Genomic DNA, 17818 nt, shown 5'->3' on the forward strand with positions numbered 1-17818 from the left:
TCACATGACTTCTGAAGGGTGGCCTCAATGCACGTGGTGGCAATTCCTCTGTGTAAATTGTGTAAATGTGTAATTATATGTTATGATGTACTAAAAGAGATGTCCCAAGAATCAGAATAAGTGACAGTAGTCAAAGTTTTTGTCACTGCCTTTATACAAATACCTGTTTCTTTGTTGCCTCCTGCAGTATTTTAGGGCCTCTTATATAGATAGAATGTTTTCTCACTTTTATTACATTTTTGTATTGATGATGCCATATGCTCAGGAGGTAGAATGTCGTTATGTTCTTTCTGATAACTTCTAGCTTCTGAGCAAAGATAATGTTTCAGAAAAATGAAAAAAGGCTAGCATAATATTAAGACATGGGAAGAAAGCAGAGTTTATCAAAAATGAATGCATTAGTTGGGAATGAGAAAAAAAGATGGATGACAGGTCAGTAATGTCAATTAATTTATATTGGGACACATGAAATGTATCAGAGGGTGGCATGTGATTAGTTCCAATGAGATCGAGAAATTATCAGCCATAATATGAAATTGGCTCATACAGGACAGGGAACATTGATTGGGCTTCCACCCTGCAGTGGACATAATATAGGCTTAACGCTAACAATGAGCAAAGCCTGCGAAATTAATGCTCCATGAAATGAGCAGTACTGCACAGATTGCTGTGCTAGACTTCCCATTTTGCATGTTTTTACCAGCTTATCCTGCTCGCTGTCCAGACACAAAGCTTCACCAGAAAAGCAATGTTATACTTGGTGAGGATTATGCCAGTGAATCCAGTGTTTTATCTACACCTTTCCTTGCTTAAGTCCTCCTCCAAACTATACGATTTTTCTTGGAAATGTTCTGCTTACAGCACACCAACCGATCAAGTGAAACAACTTTATTGGGGTCCTGCAGGACGCGCCCTAGTATGCAATCACCATTTCACTTCACGTTACAACATGCTGGTGGTAAAAATATTCTCTGGCAGGGTACAGAAGTGCATGCACTGAGCTAGCTTGTGCAGCGCGGTCTATTCCAGAAAGCTGAACCTATGTTTGGTGCAGAATTTTGTAACCACACGATGCTTGCACAGATTAAATGTGGCCAGACATAGCAACTTCTGAGCTTTTTTATGAAATGATCTCGCAGTATCTGAAAACATTTGTTTTTTTGTTTACTTCATAATTCCCAGTGAAATATTTCTCTTGTTCCTCTCTTTGAATAAGAGCATTTGGTGTGACTAAGGTGTTCCTAATGCCTCACAATGAGATCAGAAAAACGATTCTCCTTGAAATTGCTTCACAAGCATTTCCTAAGATATTGAATGACACTGCTTGCATATTTACAAACATTTGCTAGTTTTATTGAGGGTTGATGATAAAGGGAATCAGTTGGTGCATCCAAGCCGGACAGAGATTGACTGGCCCTGAAAAGGGCCGTTTAGTTATATATCTTGCAGCTTGTTCCAGGTAGACAGGGCTTCATTCTGTAGAAATGGTAACTCATCACACTGGTTCCCAGCATGAAGAACATAACTTGATGCTAACACTGAATCAGATGTTCTGAAATGTCATAGAGGGTACATGAAGGCTGGGTACATGAAGGTTGCAGTTATACTAACTGTACAGTCAGCATGCTTGTGTGATATGTGCATCGCTGCATCAAAGCCACCTGTGAGAATTGCGTGAACAGCTGAAAATCTCAATGGCAGCATAGCTTAAGAAGTCTGTGATCCCATTTTTGCCAGTTTCCAATATCATCCTTCCCTTTTCATGCATCTTCTTTCAATATATCTGGGGTTTTAATTCCCAAAACCACGATATATTAATGAGAAGCAAATTTTGAACATCTGGTGTTCTTTAACATCTTCACTTGTTTGCAGCGCAACACCAGAAACACAGGACAGGGAAGGAGCAAAAGAGAAAGAAAAGACGGCGCCGACTCTGAAAAAGACGGCACTGACATCATGACACGCACATGTCGTGATGTAAGCTGCCCAAAGAGTGGCCTCCCGTGAGAATAGTGAAGAATAGGGAATAGGATCTACCAGTAAGGGCTTTGTGTGCAATTCACAAACAGTGAAAAAGATCCACCAGGGGTGAACCACAGGTACATGGTGCAGTCTGGTTGAGAGAGAGCAGAGTAAAACAGATGTGCCAGACAGGAGATTATAAATGGTTTTGTCTGGAGCTGGTGCCAGACCGAGCTCTGATTAAGCGTAAGGGAGTATTGAGCGCCAGTCCAATCTGATCCCATTCCTGTGATGGGGTGCAATGTGATGACAGTTGCGAATTCCATTTTCTTTTTTTTCCATGGGTTTAGGGAAATAATTTTTCAGGGATCAGATGAAAATACCTCCGACATACATAATAACATGCTTATTCTTGGGTGTAGTCATGCCTAGCCACCAGATTGGGAGAAAAAGGAATGTTTCCCGAAGTGTGCGATAAAGTGTTTGGTGCTACGCCTTGACGGAAGTATTGATAGGTGCTTTGGAAATCGGTACGCCATTTCTGTAATCGTTAAATATGCAACTGCATGTGCCAGTGCTAGGGATAGCGTGACACTCCCAGCCATTTCGGGGTAAGCCGTTTGAATCTACATGAAGATGCTAATGAGCCCGTTCTCCATCACAGCAGTAGCTGTGGCCATTCCTTCAACTAGGCCTACTGCAGCGCCAACTAAACGTCTGCATGAATTTAGCGCTAGTACCGTACATAATAATCAGCACGTGCTTTGGGTTCACTTCGATGGTGTTGTGAATTCATCTTGCGTGACAATGTTTTAAGTTGCATGCGTGCCTTAATTATTATTGCAATAGGAGACCATGATTTATCGTCACGCATGGTGTTGCTTAGCTCGGTCCTCAGTGTTCGAAGCAGGTTCCGCCTTGTGAGTGCATGAGAGAGGCACAAGAGTTGATTTCTGCTCTGTGTTTCTATAATTCCCTAGCCTGTATTATACAGGAAGCGGATAGTGCTGGTGTGCGTCAGCTGCCTCGGTGCGCTCTCAACCGCCTGCCTGGTAAGACTGATAGCTCATTCTATCAGAGCCTTGTCGTACTCCCTCCTCACACTGCGACATGTCCTCCACTTGGAGGACATGATGACGGAACAAGATGATACGAAGCCCAAAACCGCAATGTTTGCAAGCCACAACCCGAGCAAACAATTCAACGGTGAGGCCAGAAAATCTACCTGACTAGGTCTGGAGCAACAAGCCAGAGAGCATATTCTTGGCTGGATAGATGGATGGATGTGGCTGTACCCTTTAGATCGGGCGGCGGCTAACGTCACCTAGCCGTAATGCTTAGTGAACTAACCACTAGATTTTTTTCCCCTTTAAATAGTAAAGTTGGACGGGTACATTGAAGTGAAGGGTTTAATTTTCAATCGTGCCTTGACTTTAGCCACCAATCAGATAACCTCCTTCTAGTTAAGTCTACCCGCTTAAAGTCTATTTTGCCCTCCCTGTCCCTAAATACCAGTGCTTTGAAAAACTCTGCGCCATCATCTTGAACTGTAAGGTGAAGCCCATTACACAGCATTGTCAAGTGTTGGGCAGTTTTTTCTTTCTCTTCGCACGCACTGCATATTGTGTCTACCTCTTCATATTTGGCCCGATATGTCTTGGTTCGCAATACTCCCGTCCTGGCCTCAAACAGTAGAGAACTACCCTGAGTATTATCACAGATTCTTTCTTTGGCAATTTCCTGCTTAAAAGTTCGATAGATCTCTAGTGCGGACTTCTTAATCATGCCCATTCTCCACATATCAGTCTCCGTTTCCTGCAGTTCCTTTTTAACCGATAGTTCTTTCTGGTTTGGCCACCTGCTGTTTTCTAAGTATTTACCAGTCCATTTCCTGGTTCGCTTCCTCCATTTTGTATTGACATTCTTCATGTACAAGTAGCTGAAAACCTTCATAGCCCAACGCTCCTCCCCCATTTCTCTCAATTGCTTCTCAAATTTTATCTTGCTGCTAGCTTCCCTGCCATCAAATGATGTCCATCCCATATCACCTTGTACTCCCTGGTTTGGTGTATTCCCGTGAGCTCCTAAAGCAAGCCTACATATTTCACGTTGTCTGATTTCTAATCTTGCTTAAACTTCTGACCTCATGCACAAGACCGCGTTCTCGAACGTCAGCCCAGGAACCATGACCCCTTTCCATATTCCTCTCACAACATTATACCTATTGTAATTCCACAGTGCCCCATTTTTCATCACTGCTGCATTCCTGTTATCTTTAGTCGTCACGCATATTTCGTGTTCCCTCAGGTACTCGGTCCCATTGCTTATCCATACGCCCAGTTATTTGTATTTATCTCTTATCTCTAGCGTGACTTCCTGTATTCTAAGCTCACTACCTTTGTTATCATTAAAAATCATGACTACTGATTTTTCCTAACTGAATCTAAAATCTAACCTATCTCCCTCATTACCGCAGATGTCCATCAACCTCTGCAAATCTTCCTTGTTGTCGGCCATTAGCACTATATCATCTGCGTAGATTAATGCTGGTAGTGCCTGATCAATGAGTTTTCCTTGTTTGACTAAAGAGAGGTTGAAGCCAAGTCCCCTTGCCTCTAATTTGGCCTCTAATCCTTGTAGGTACATCATGAATAAGAAGGGTGACAGTGGGCACGCCTGCCTAAGTCCACGTTTCACCACTGTGGGCTTGGATACCTGTTTTTTCCACTTTTTAACTACCTTGTTAGTTTTATAGATTTCCTTTAAACGATTAGTGACTCCATCTTTTACACCCAGTGTGTCTAGTATTCCCCACAAGTCCTCTTGAACCACGCTATTGTACGCTCCCTTGAATATCTGCAGGCCGGTAGGAAGCTTCTCAGCGCAGCGCCTGATCTTGTGAAACGGCGCAGCCATGCAGGCAGGGCATTCAATTGCCTCCCTATTTTTTGTATACTACTGTCCTTGTGTACATCGTAGAACACATAACAGTAATGATAACAAACAGATCATTGATTCTAGTCGGCTTGGTGTTTTTATTTAAAATGGAACAACGAGGAAGCTGCTAAAGCTCGTGCCTGTATACAGCTGCTTTATATGGAGATGAAACTTTAACGAAAAAAAAAATGTAATGATAAACAGTAGGCTCATAGCAAACAACATTTCTCTGAGAGTGCATGGAATATATCTCCCATGCAATGTCTATGCATTGCAGTCCTTACTGCATTAATTATGTACACGTACTGCAGGGCATGCAAGTGTATGCAGACACACGCTGACGAAATGACATTTTTTGCTACATACAAACGTGCACCGCACCAAACAAGACGCACGTGTTTGTATAGTCAGGGAACACTCGTGAATATTGATGAAATCACACAGCTCGCTTACAGTATAAAACAAAACAAAATTGCGAACAATAAAATGCGACGCTGTTTAAAGAGGCGGACCCAGGTTACGAGGAGAATTATCAGTATGGCATACACACCACGTGTCAAGCTTTTGCAACATCTAAAGAGACTAAATATGGAAAGTTGCCTTTGTAAGTTAACATGAGAGTACCAAATGGAGAAGCCACACGAGAGAAAAATTCATCGTGGGCTAAAGAGTGTGTTTTAAATATTATACACAGCCTTGCAAGATATTATCGACGAGTTTTACTCGTCTAGGTGTGGGAGGTGTAGGCCTGATAAAATGCGATGTTGCTTCAGAGCCTTTCTTTCGTAATATTGCAATTTTATTCAACTCTTTCAAACGCGGCACCGTAAATTTCTACTGGGTGCTCGAACACGGCAAGCAGGTTGCGGGGCAAAATCTTTGTAACATTTTATTACCGAAACAGCGATACTAGCAATGCTTGAGCTGCACTTGCTGTTTTCTAAATTGTTACCTCCTCAATCTCATCACTGTGATCAGGAAGCAGAGAGGAAAAGTACAGCAATAGTACGTAGAGAAATATTCAATTTCAAGCCCTTTAGCAATATCATCTATACAAATTGCCAGTTCACTGTTGAATTCTCGATGGAAACAAACAGCTGATCAGGGACGCAAGCTTGGCTTGGCACTGGCTTGGCCGTTCATACAGAGCCAGAAGCCGCTGCAGGAAACTGGATTGCGGATCGTATTGAGACAAAATATTTTATACATTTTTGTTTTGTTTGTTTCATTTCTCTAATTGCTCTTGTGATGGCGTGGACCGCGCTTCGTGATCTCATGTACCGGCGCACTGTTTTTAAGTTTAGTATGGCGCACGAAAATACATGATTGCGTGCTTTAATTTAAAAAGGTTCGCGAGTATGGCAGCAACACTGCAATGTCGGGAAGAGGCACGGGGAAGAGGATAGTAGTAGAACCAGTAGCAGCTGCATGCCCGGGTGGAGCGACTGATGCCCAGATGGAGGAATGTGAACCCGATGGCTTTTGTGTTGGCCGTTCTGGCTGTTCCGCCGACTTTATAGAAAGAGACGACCCCGTCGCTTGTCCTCTTCTCTTTTCCTTCGGGCAACAGCGACAACATTGACGGACGACGTGTTCGACTTCACCGTGCACGTGAGTATAGGTTGGTTTTTTATTCGAGTGAATTCTTGTTCAGATTTGCAACTTGTCGACTTCATCCTGATCACCTGTCACCGGCAATAAGTCACATACGTGTGATATTTAGGTGAAATAAATGATAATGCACATTTTCTGCTCCATTTGCGTGACTTAGCTACACCAGGACATGAGGTAAAGCCTTTGTCGCCTAGCCACTAGCAGGCAAGATCGATCACTCGCATCCTTCAGTTCACGAATCAACGCGCCTGCCTTAAAATTAGTAAGCTGCTCGCAAAGAAATCTTACCGAGGCAATTTTGTTTTCTGTGAACAATGCACCGTAGATTTGTCTTGAATAACAAAAAAAAACTTGAAAAATAAATGTCGCGACTTTTTAGAAAACGACGTGTCTAAGAGCTAGACGCGGCATTTTGTAAAAGGCTCATTAAATTCAGTATGTTTTCGTAGTTTCTGCTTGAAATTATTATTGTCTATGAATTTCATGGCCCAATCTTTTGCTTTGGCTGAAAATCTCGGCGGCAAAAACTTTGTTCAGTGTCCCTTTAAGGGCAGGTGTTGATGCCATCATTTCAGTCGCAAATCTTTTTGCTAGTCGGTCGGCTGGTTAACAATAAGGGTACTAACTAGAGTTCCAGATTTCATCAGCAACACATCGTCATGGCTTCATCAGATGCTGTATTATATACATTCTATCCTCGTTTTTAAATAGGTGTACCGTATGGTCCACTGTTACAGGAAACAAGCGAGCTCATGGACAGTGAGCCATGTGGTGCTAACTGGCAGCGAGGCTTGTGAATGGGACGCATGCGCATAGAATCTGGGTGCGCCCAGTTTTGTCTGCCATTTCTCTCCGCATGTACGCATGACAGCATTGGAAAGCGCATCCGTATTTTAGCTGCGCAATTTATCTAGCCCAGTGCCTCCTGCTTCAGGGATTTCCTGTGAGCACAAAAAATGCATGATTTTAATCGTTGCTGCAGTGTTTTGCAAGTTGTCACCGTAAAGCACATCATATTTTTTGCATAATGCTCGCTGCAACTAGCAAGTTTCGATGACTCAAAATGCTGTTCAGGTCTGATGTAGCAAACATTTTAAGCTCGTCCTCGTGACCATGAAATATTGGTTTATTAAATAATGGAAGGCAGAGTTGGTATCAGTTGATTTACAGTGTGAAAATGAAAAGTGCGAAGGACCGTGCCTCGCAAGTAAGCCCCGAGAGCATGAGCAGAGAAGTAGCAGATGAGGATGCTCATGTGCTGCATTTCCAAATCTCACCAGCACTAATGCTTGACGGACTGCTGGCCACGCACTAGCGTGTTCTTTCTGAAACAGGACTTTGGCCCTGTAAGCAAGTTGTTGAAGGGCATAAGTAAAACGTAGAATGGGCCCCCTAAATGCACCCATCCTTGAACCATTGGGCTTATGAATTAGTGCCCTTTTCAAAATACAACTATTCTGAGCTGTAAATTGTGACAGAACAGTGCACGAAGTTTATAAATGGGAAAAAAGTATTTAAATGTCCCCTTTATACATAGTGTTCTTGAGATGTCACTTCTGCCGTTGTCGCCCTCTCCCGCCATGCCCGGGTAACTCCCTGGGTACCTACGGCAGTTCACGTGCTGCAGTGCGGTTTGTTGGGGGCTCGTCATCTGTTGCTGTGAACGATGTGGAAGCATTGTGGTTTTTTGTTGTCTTACTTTAACAAGCTCATTGGATTAGGAAGGCCTCGCTCGTTCACTCGATACAAGACCAGATAATCAAGATGTGCGACACATATACCAGCCACGGCGTACACCGGCCGCCGCCACAACCTATGAGGGCCTATTATCTTGCTTTTACTACAAATTGCCTGGCCCAAAAACAAGTGAAAGCTCAAAATCTCTCGAGCCGCAATTTTAAGAGTGGATGTGCGAAGCGCAGCTGCTCCCATCGAGAACTAGTCGTGCAGATCTAGGCAACTTTACAAGAGATATAATATTATGAATATATTGCCACGGCCTATGCCACCAAAGTAGCAATGCCCCCCCCCCCTCCCCCCAAGTGTTTTAAACAGTGCTGATGTTGAGCTTGAGCCTCTTTAATTGCAATTTGTGGAAATAGTCGAGAAAAATATTATACAAGGCAGATAGCGACTTTGCGTGTGTGCCGCGGTAATGCCAGTCATCACTTTATTTTTCGCGTATGCTTTAACACACTTTTCACATTGTATTTTGCTTTTGTTGTACGCTAATGTACAGTGGAGTCACTGAACATGATAGAGACCGTGTATAGAATTAATTGACTAATTAAAAAAAAATCCTGACGCCCAACTTGAACCGATCGGCTATACTTCAAAGTGAACTAATATTGTTTCCCATTCTTTATAGTTTGTTTCAATGCAATACCAAATCTCCGCGATAGCCATCACTATTTTAACTGCCTTCCTCGCCTTCATGATTTTAACTGCGGACAAGTTTGTATGTACAGTATCTTGGTAAGCTATATCTGTTTGCAGGTAAATACTTTGCTATGACACTTACCCGTAATGAAGTTGCACCTGAAGATGCAAATATTGCAAAGTTTCTTCAAGTAGCTTTTGTTAATCTGCACCAGCCAAATACGGTGGTACTTTTAGGAAAATCGGAATGTGTGTTCTCAATTTCAGGTTATAACTTTCAGCGAAGAAACACCCTAAGCTCTGCTCCCTCAGCGTGGACTACTAAATCAACTTGCCTCACTAGCAGCTCATAATTTCTCAAACTTGCATCGTGAGGCAAAACTAAACGGGTGCAAGCACGAGGAGACAACATGGCAGTTGTAGGCGATAGATTCGGTTGGTGCCCGGGCATGTTGGTGGCGCGTTTCGGAAGTGACGAAAAGGCGCTGCGAGATGCACGTGCACACTTTGTATAGTTGCTGTATTGGACATTAAACTTTTTTTCTTATCTGAGCAGTTTTACCAAAGGAAGGTTCATCATACGGCATGATAAATGAAGCGAATCCACAGGTTGAACCACATCATAGCCTCGCTGTGCTTTTGTACTTTTTTTAGCTCGCAAAATTTATTTGTACATATAAGTGACAACTTGCCAGTAATAAGGAAGCACTTGTTTCTTTACCATATGATCATCTCCGGTGTGCTGCTGCCTCAATATTTCAAATTCTAAGCATTTACACCATTGTGTGCTAACTTTTCCTTCAAAGTGAGGCAAGCCACATGTGTATCGTAGATCAAGAAGCATGCCAGTTTTACGTACTTGCAAGGTAAACATCAGAAATGCACAGTTGATCAAAAATACTAGTTTAATGGTGCATCTACATAGCAAAGCACCTGTGGCACCTCGGGAACAAGATAATGCCACATATGTTGCAAGAGATAATTAAAAAAGACAGGGGACGTTTCGTGAACAAATAGAAACAAAAATAAAATGGCACGTGGCAGCGAGCGAAGGCGGCAAGGGGGGGGGGGGGAGCCCGTGGGACTTCAGCGGATGAACGTAAGGTGTGTGTTTAATATGTGGAAGAAAAAAAAATTCAAAATTTTGGCGACTGAAGTGAGGGTGACTTAGTGAGTGCGCTCATGACGAGAGTAAACACGGTTATTATTTTTTTTTCAAATCTCTTTTGAAAGCCACAAAAAATCTGTATGTGGTGCAGCCTAACAGAAGGTCCGTGAAGGCAAATTATGAATTCGTCGTTGTAGAAAGGCCTTTTTTTTTTCATGCGCACCATCCCCGCCGCGGTGGTCTAGTGGCTAAGGTACTCGGCTGCTGACCCGCAGGGCGCGAGTTCGAATCCCGGCTGCGGCGGCTGCATTTCCGATGGAGGCGGGAATGTTGTAGGCCCGTGTGCTCAGATTTAGGTGCACGTTAAAGAACCCCAGGTGGTCTAAATTTCCGGAGCCCTCCCCTACGGCGTCTATCATAATCATATAGTGGTTTTGGGACGTTAAACCCCACATATCAATCAATCAATCATGCACACCATAAATAGTGCTCAAAATTTAATTGCATATGTTGTTTTCATCCTCGCTGTATTCCGTGCTGTTTATGATGTAAAAAAAAAAGTAGCACGCTGAAGTGGTTCTGCTTTTGGGCAGCAGTTGAAAATGGCGGGGTGCATGAATGCGGAATACTGCCGCTTACACTCAAATCACTCTTGTGGTCACCTCCCACTGTTTGCAGCAAGTGTTGTGTATACACAGCTGCATATTTCCTAGCTAGAAAAATTTGATTTTAGGTGTTTCACGCCATTTTCCATGTAACTATTCCACAATTGCACACACTGATCAGCAGGCTTTTAATTGCGCTGAAGGACACAGGTGCCATAAAATTCATAGTCGATTCTTTCAAGAAACCGTATGTAAAGGCTGAAGCTTCATGCGTACATACAAACACACATACCATATTGTTTTTTGTACTTTATGAAAGCTGCGAAGGTCTCATGTGCCTCCAAGCGTAACCTGTCTTATTTATTCTCCATCACCGCAAAAGTTTTGTGAGTTTCAAATAAAAGTACTTTGCGCATGGCTACTTTTGGGTCATTTTTTTGTGTTGGTGTTATTTGAGCAGCCTACAGTGTTTACTTTATAAGCCTGTATGTATATGTTGCATTATAAGGATGCAGAATGTGTGTAGCTGTACAATATAGATGAAGTGTATAAATTAAGTGTGTCTATTGTAGTGTTCTTGCAACCAATCTTACCCCCGTATTCTAGAACGTCCCTCCACTCAACGCTTCACCTTCACTTGAGATGGCTGATGGGAGCGCCGTCTCTAAGCAGAGAAAATTGCTGCATGTCAGCAATAATCTGCTGTGATTCTCGAGTAGCGCAGCGTCGCTTTCAAACGAGCAGCGGCACAGTGCTCAACTCTGTCAAGTGAAGGGTGAAAGTCGAGTCGGGGAGCGTTTATGAATATGGGGGTTAGTTTTGTTGTCTTGTTAACCTGCCATTAACACTGGATTGATGCTACTTTGCTCTAGCTGTACAGTGCTCTCCAAGGCTCAAGGAGGCACCGCACGGGGAAGGCTCGGAGCAAATCATGCGTGAGTTTCCTTTCATTGTTACACTATGCACGTATTAAGTGATAGACTTTAATGTATGCTATTTGTATTGTGCAAGTTTTTGGGGACATACAACTTCCAACACTTATATGTTCTGACGAAAATCACGCAAGAATGAGAGAAGCTTGTGCAAAAATTATGCAAGAGTGTAAGAAGCTTTTGCAGGAGTCTGTGAAATGGAGTTTTGAAATTTTGTGGCAATGTGTCATTGTACAGTGGTCAACAGTCTTGCTCAGCATGCTTGACTGCAGGGCTCCCGGCTGCACAGGCGCATCTATGGAGTGCCTGATCTATGGAGGCCAAATGTCAGCCTGCACACTGGTGCCTCTTATCCCCGTTTGTCTGTTACATCAGTGTCTCTTGTAAAGGGGATCAACTGTGCTACCTTTTTTTTTCGAATGTAATGAGTTCTTTTTCCAGATTATTATTGTTTTAAGGTAGAAACTCACATTTCTATCAAATACTGAAGATTCTATTTTTCCTTCTAGATTCTATGAAGTCACTCCTTGTGTTACAATAGAGTGAACACTGTTATGAGAAAAGCTACTTTATGGAGTTAACTCACTCCATATTGACTTAACACACAGAATTGGTGAAAACTACACTCCATTCCAGCTGCATTAGGAATAATATTCATTTGCATACTTCTGTTTCTTTTGTTTGTTTGTTGGCTGGAGGTTTGGAGTATAGGGTGGCCAGAGGGCACTGTGTAGTCTTTCTTCATCTTCCCAATTTTGTGAACATCAATTGATAGCCGTATGGGAAGCAGCCAGCATGCTGAACCAGCGGTGCAAGCATGCAAGATGTTCACCATTGCATGCAGTCAGTTGCTGTGAGCAACCTACTGCATACAATTAACTGCAAGTGGTGAACTAACGCTGCACTATATGTGCCTCCTGGAAAGCTGCAATGGTAAAGTGCCACAATCGTATAGTAACATGGATAACATTGCAATTTGTTTGTTTAATAATTTTGCAACAGAATCAATGGAGTTTTGGATAAATTTGTGTATCTGCCTGGTTCATCAAAGCTACAGAGTCAAATGCGGTATATACTTGCGTATTATGTGTACTTTTTTTGTCAATCCGGTCATGTGTGAAGCTAGTAGGAATCGCTGGCCTAAAAGCTCAACTGGGAATATATGTTGCAGGCGCTGTCACAGCTGTCTCAAAGCGGATTGTCATTTGTTTGCTAAGCCTGTTCAAATGCCCCCATTTTCTTGAAGTTCTTCCAAACAGTGCTCACAAAAACCAGTTCCCACGACAGGGTTATACCAGAGAACATAAGTACTCTCCAATAATTGTCGGGAACCCAACGTAAAGTAAGATGCAGTCAAGGAAGCGCGATGCCAACACAGTGCTGTGTGTGTCGCCCTTCATGTGTGTGTGTGTTCATTTCTTGTCCCAGTCTTCTATTGCGTTGTGTTCCCTCCGATATTTAACCAACACACCCAAGCTTCTATGCTAAGTCTTATTCAACGCACTCTTCTGCTGGCTCCCATACTGAATATTGCATGTCGAAGAACTCCACGCTGATGTGCTTAGCGGTAGCGCGGTTTCAGTTTTCTTCGGTAAGCTTTATAACAGCAATCTGCCTCGTATATAATTATTGTAGCATATCACAAGGAACGGTAAAAACGCAATGGCCAGATGGCGAAACCGAAAAAAAAATGAGTGCAAAAACCTGCCTCATCTAGTTGATGTGACAGGTCCTTGCACGCGTTCAACATCTGTGCTGTGTCTCGGGAATACATTCTTGCCGTGGAAGAGGTGGGAAGATAGGAGGCAAACCTTTAGGCATTTCGGACTACACATAAACAGGTTTCAGTTTTCAAGTTCGATATTCTAGGGAAAGCATAAAAGTTCATGGAAGAAGGGACCTTGCACTCAGTCCATTTTGTGTAAGACTGCACTCGCCTGCTCGACAAGAGATATGCCTGACCAGAGCATCATGAAGTCAAATGTGTCTGTGTGTGTGCTGGCAAGGTGGCTCGGGCTGGTTGGAAAGGGCAAAGTATGCGAGCAAAAATTTTCTTGTAGTAAAGCAGGCTGGCTAATTATACTGGTGAGCAAATTATGTGAGGATGCAAATTGTGCGAGTAAATATGGTATGTACTCTTGTATGTTTCAGCTCTATTGCTACGGATCCTGCGGATCCAACTTGGCATCCGGCAGCAACAAAGACAGGTTCTGTAGGAGGTGCGACAGCTGAAGCACAAAGTACGGCTCTTGTCCGTGCCTCAGCACGCCCAGCCAGCACAGCGCCCCTCTGACCTTCCCCGGCTGCCTGCTGGTACAATTGGAGAAGTGGAGGCAGCAGAGGCAGCTGTGCAGAGTAAAGCTAGCTGTGGCTGTGGCTTTGGTGTATATTTCTTGATTTTTAATATGCCTATGTAACATGCAGAAATTTAGTACTGCTTTAAGATACTGTGTTTCGGGAAACAAACTAGTCAGGTTATCTCATGAGCCACTGTACTACAGTCGAATATGAATAATTCGTACTCAAAGAGGCCAGAAAATTTGTTCAAATTAAAAAAAGTTCAAAATAATGAAAGTTACCGTAATTACTTGAATCTAACACGGACCTTTTTTCCGGTTAAGAGAGTTCATAAATCGCATGTGCGTTAGAATCGAGTACGAAAAAAAAATTAATACGGTCATTCTATTGCCATCGCCACTTACAAAATGGCCGCCCCCTACGTGCGTCGGCATGGCGCGTCGGTCATTTCTGCCTATGTGTTTCCCATGTGCGGCACTTCATACGTGTGCTGAGGAGTTCGTCATCTTGTAGTATATTAGCATCGACGGCATGGTAAGGCCGACTCCAAAAACTCGACGAGTGCACCACAATGCTGCTTCTAAAAGAAAAGTCGTCGCGTGTGCCGGAACGGACAGAAATCGGGCCGCATCGCGGTCATTCGGAGTTCCCGAAACGTGCGTGCGGGACTGGCGGAAACAAAAGCAGAATATTGTCGACAGCAAAGATTCACGCAAAGGCTTCAGTGGACCACAGCAGGGTCGGTTTCCACAAATTGAAGAGCTGCTCGGCGAGTATGTGATTAAGCAGTGAGCGGCACAGCGGCCCGTGACGACAGAACTGCTCCAAGTGCAGGCTATGCAGTTAGCCTTAGAAAAAGGGCTAATGCAGAGCCATTTTAAAGCGAGCAGGTGCTGGCTAACGAACTTTATGAAGAGAAAAGGCTTTTCCCTCCGAAGGCGAACGGGCATATGCCGGAAGTTGCCGGAGGAGTACGAAGAAAAGCTTCAGAGTCTTCAGAGGTTCCTCCTAAACTTGCGGCACAACAACGGCTACCTGCTTGGGCAAATCGGGAATGCCGATCACACACCTCTTTACTTCGACATGCCTGGCACCACAACCGTCTAGGAGAAGGGGGCGAAGCAAGTTTGTGTACTGACATCGGGCCACGGTAAAACTAGAGTGACAGCAATGCTCTGTTGCACGTCAGATAGGCATAAGCTTCCCCCGTACTTCATATTTAAACGGAAGACGCTCTCAAAAACAGTCGTTTTGGCGAGTGGTGTGATCAAGCAGGCCAACGAGAAAAAAGGGTGCGCGTTGCAACCGATGTCTTAGTTTTTTTTTTTCTTGTCGTGGAAACCGGGCGCGCGTTAGAATCGAGGGCGCGGTAGAATAGATTAAATACGGTAAACGAGCGGAGGGCTCACCATGCAGTGATGCATGTGCATGGAGAAGTTTTATTCACAAATTACAGGACATCCGTCATTAATTAAAGTAGTCAATACATGTCTGTACACGTTGGCCTTGCAACGAGTCAACAAGTTTTGCGTGCAGTTTGCAAAGCATTCGTACTTCGGCTTCAGTATTCTGCTGGCAAAAGAAGTTGCGCGCGGCAATGTCCAGTGCTGACACTCTTCGAAGACAACTGTGTTTCCGCTGTTATCATCTGCGCTGCAGCCGGAGCGTGGCCAGCACATGATGAGAATGGAGGAGCGTCTCCACCTGGAGAAAAGCAGATCGGCATTCGAGAGAGAAACACTCCGCGGCAGCTTTTTTTCTTCTCTCTCTTCATGCGCAATGTTGAAAGGAGAAGACTCTCTACATAGCAGGAACGAAAAACAGGGAAGTGTGACACCGGCGCGTTGCAGATCGGCATGAGAGAGCCAACTCTCTGCGACAGCTTTTTTTCCCCTCTTTCTCTTCATGCGCAGTGTTAAGAGGAGAAGGGTCTCTACGTGGCAGGGACGGAAAAAGCCGAAGCGGGGCACAGGAATGTCCCAGATTGGCATTTGGCAAACATTCCACCGCAGTCTTTTCTTGCCTTTTCTTCATTTTCTTCTTCATGCACAGCGATGAGGTGTCTGAAGTGCCACCGCATGATTGGGCGGGGTGCTGAGAGCATTTTCGGAGCGCGGTATAGCTTTGATAGGACCACAGCGTCAGTTCGAATTAAGTTTGTTGGAAATAATGAGATTCGACTGTATTTACTATAGTCTGTGAAGTCCGAGTGAACTGTCCTAAGCTAGCAGACGATGTAGGCGGCATCGTGTGTTTGATGGGCAGTGACTAGCAATAGCCTGCTTAAAACAGACATTCAGTAATTTTGTTCATTTATCACCCTATTTCGTGTCCGCTGCGGCTCTCTCTACTTTGAGCTACAGTTCACCCTGCCTTGTGTTAGCCGATTTCTTACTTTTTTGAAAATCTAACATGCACCCAATTTCGCAGTGTGAAGAAAAATGCACCTTTGTTTATTGTGATGAGATTTCTATAGCGACATGCCTCTTTGTTGGCTATCACAGAAAAATACAAACAGCAAATGGTGCGACCATCTAGTGCGACCTTTATTTTTCTATCAGTTTCATCTATGACCGAAATTTCGTCGCTCTAAGGTTGCCTCTTAGTACGCCTTGATCATGTTCATTTATCTTGTTGTGCTCTGCTTACAATGCATTGATTAAAAACATGTTCAAGCTTCTTTTTGAATTCCACATATTTTATCGTTTTTCACCTGTAGAAGCTACCCCTGGTCAACATTCGGGCAAAGATATTGTAACCTCGGAGAAACTTGTATTGGAATTTGAGCACTGTACAAAGTAATTATACTATTTCATAGCTAGAATCAATATTTATTAAGGGTTATAACAGTGTTGTATTTGATTTATAACAGCGAAACTGCATTCAGAGAAGGACTCTGAAAGGTTCTCACACTGAGTGTGAGAGGGCTGATGTGGAAACCATTTTAGTTCAAGTGAGTTGAAGTTAGCGTAAAAAAACAATGAAATGTTGTGATGCCCAAAAATTCAAGTTGTTGTTTTCAGTGTCCTCTTCTTGCAGATTTTTATCATGAAAACATTTCAATGTGCTGTTGCGTTCACCCCATCTATGCTTCTTGCATTTTTTTACAGTGCAAGCACCTCCTGCAGATTGGGGGACGTGGCCTCCGAGAAATTGGTGTGACTGCCATGAAGGCTGTATTGGCACATGACGTGCAAGTGCTGTACAGCCTTCATGGCAGAAAAGGGAAAAGGGCCTTTGTGAACCTGAGGCTCTGTAGATTAGTGACAGGTTAGACTTGTTCATTGTTTTATGTGTGTGTACCCTTGTGTATTCTCGGTACTGCAGTGCTTCATGTGTACTATGGTATTTCTGTTCTTGTATGCAGATGTCATCTGTCAAAAAGCAGGGTGCGACCAGGCGGAGGCCCTCAACTTTATTAAGAAGTGGCTGCCAGGGTCTGGTGATCGCTGTGGGGGCAGGAAGCGGCACTTCAGAGAAGCATTTGTTGTGGAGCAGCCCGATGATCCCCACTCTCAGAGTGCAGATTATCGGCTGCTCGCGGCAGCTGGCTTCCTGCCCAGCCACAGCAGCCAGGGCCTTGACAGCACCACTGTCATGGTGCCCCCAACGCAACCTGACCTGCAGTAGAGCGGGCCTTTTTTAGTTGTGTATATATATTTTTCAATGTATACATTTTTTGTTGTACCAAATCAATAAAAAAAAAACAAAGAATAAATAGTCTGCAGACTGTCGGTGGTGCACTGTTCGGCTAGCTTATGCTGATTCGGAAGCACCGTCACCATGTTTTAGTTACAAAAAAATGCTCTAAACTATGAATATTCTCGATTACCATGTGGGGGACATATGTGGGGATTGCAAGTGGGGGACATACGCTTTCAACATTTACTTCCTAATGACTTTTTTCGATCTGCTGTACCAAATATCAGTACCAAATAAAGCACTCGCTATTGCAAAAGATCAATTGGTAAAAAAATAAACTA

At 43.6% G+C, this 17818-nt stretch overlaps 3 protein-coding genes and 1 long non-coding RNA gene across 4 annotated transcripts in view; all 4 read left to right on the plus strand.

Annotated features, from left to right (window-relative positions):
- Positions 1-17818, plus strand: part of LOC142765338 (uncharacterized) — a 187221-nt gene that overhangs the window by 166904 nt on the left and 2499 nt on the right. The window lies entirely within an intron of this gene.
- The window catches only part of LOC142765915 (uncharacterized), a 121871-nt gene that overhangs the window by 85106 nt on the left and 18947 nt on the right, over positions 1-17818 (plus strand). The window lies entirely within an intron of this gene.
- Positions 6141-15107, plus strand: LOC142764817 (uncharacterized). The gene is made up of 3 exons (XR_012883906.1): positions 6141-6510; positions 11478-11540; positions 13689-15107. It is a non-coding gene; the product is annotated as an uncharacterized LOC142764817 (long non-coding RNA).
- LOC142764818 (uncharacterized) lies at positions 16799-17535 on the plus strand. Its single transcript, XM_075865354.1, has 2 exons — positions 16799-17105; positions 17203-17535. Exons 1-2 carry the CDS (start codon positions 16829-16831, stop codon positions 17463-17465), a joined length of 540 nt encoding a protein of 179 aa, XP_075721469.1. The 5' UTR covers positions 16799-16828; the 3' UTR covers positions 17466-17535.

This window comes from Rhipicephalus microplus, chromosome 6 (genome assembly GCF_043290135.1).
Source record: "Rhipicephalus microplus isolate Deutch F79 chromosome 6, USDA_Rmic, whole genome shotgun sequence".
Taxonomy (NCBI): Eukaryota; Metazoa; Arthropoda; class Arachnida; order Ixodida; family Ixodidae; genus Rhipicephalus; species Rhipicephalus microplus.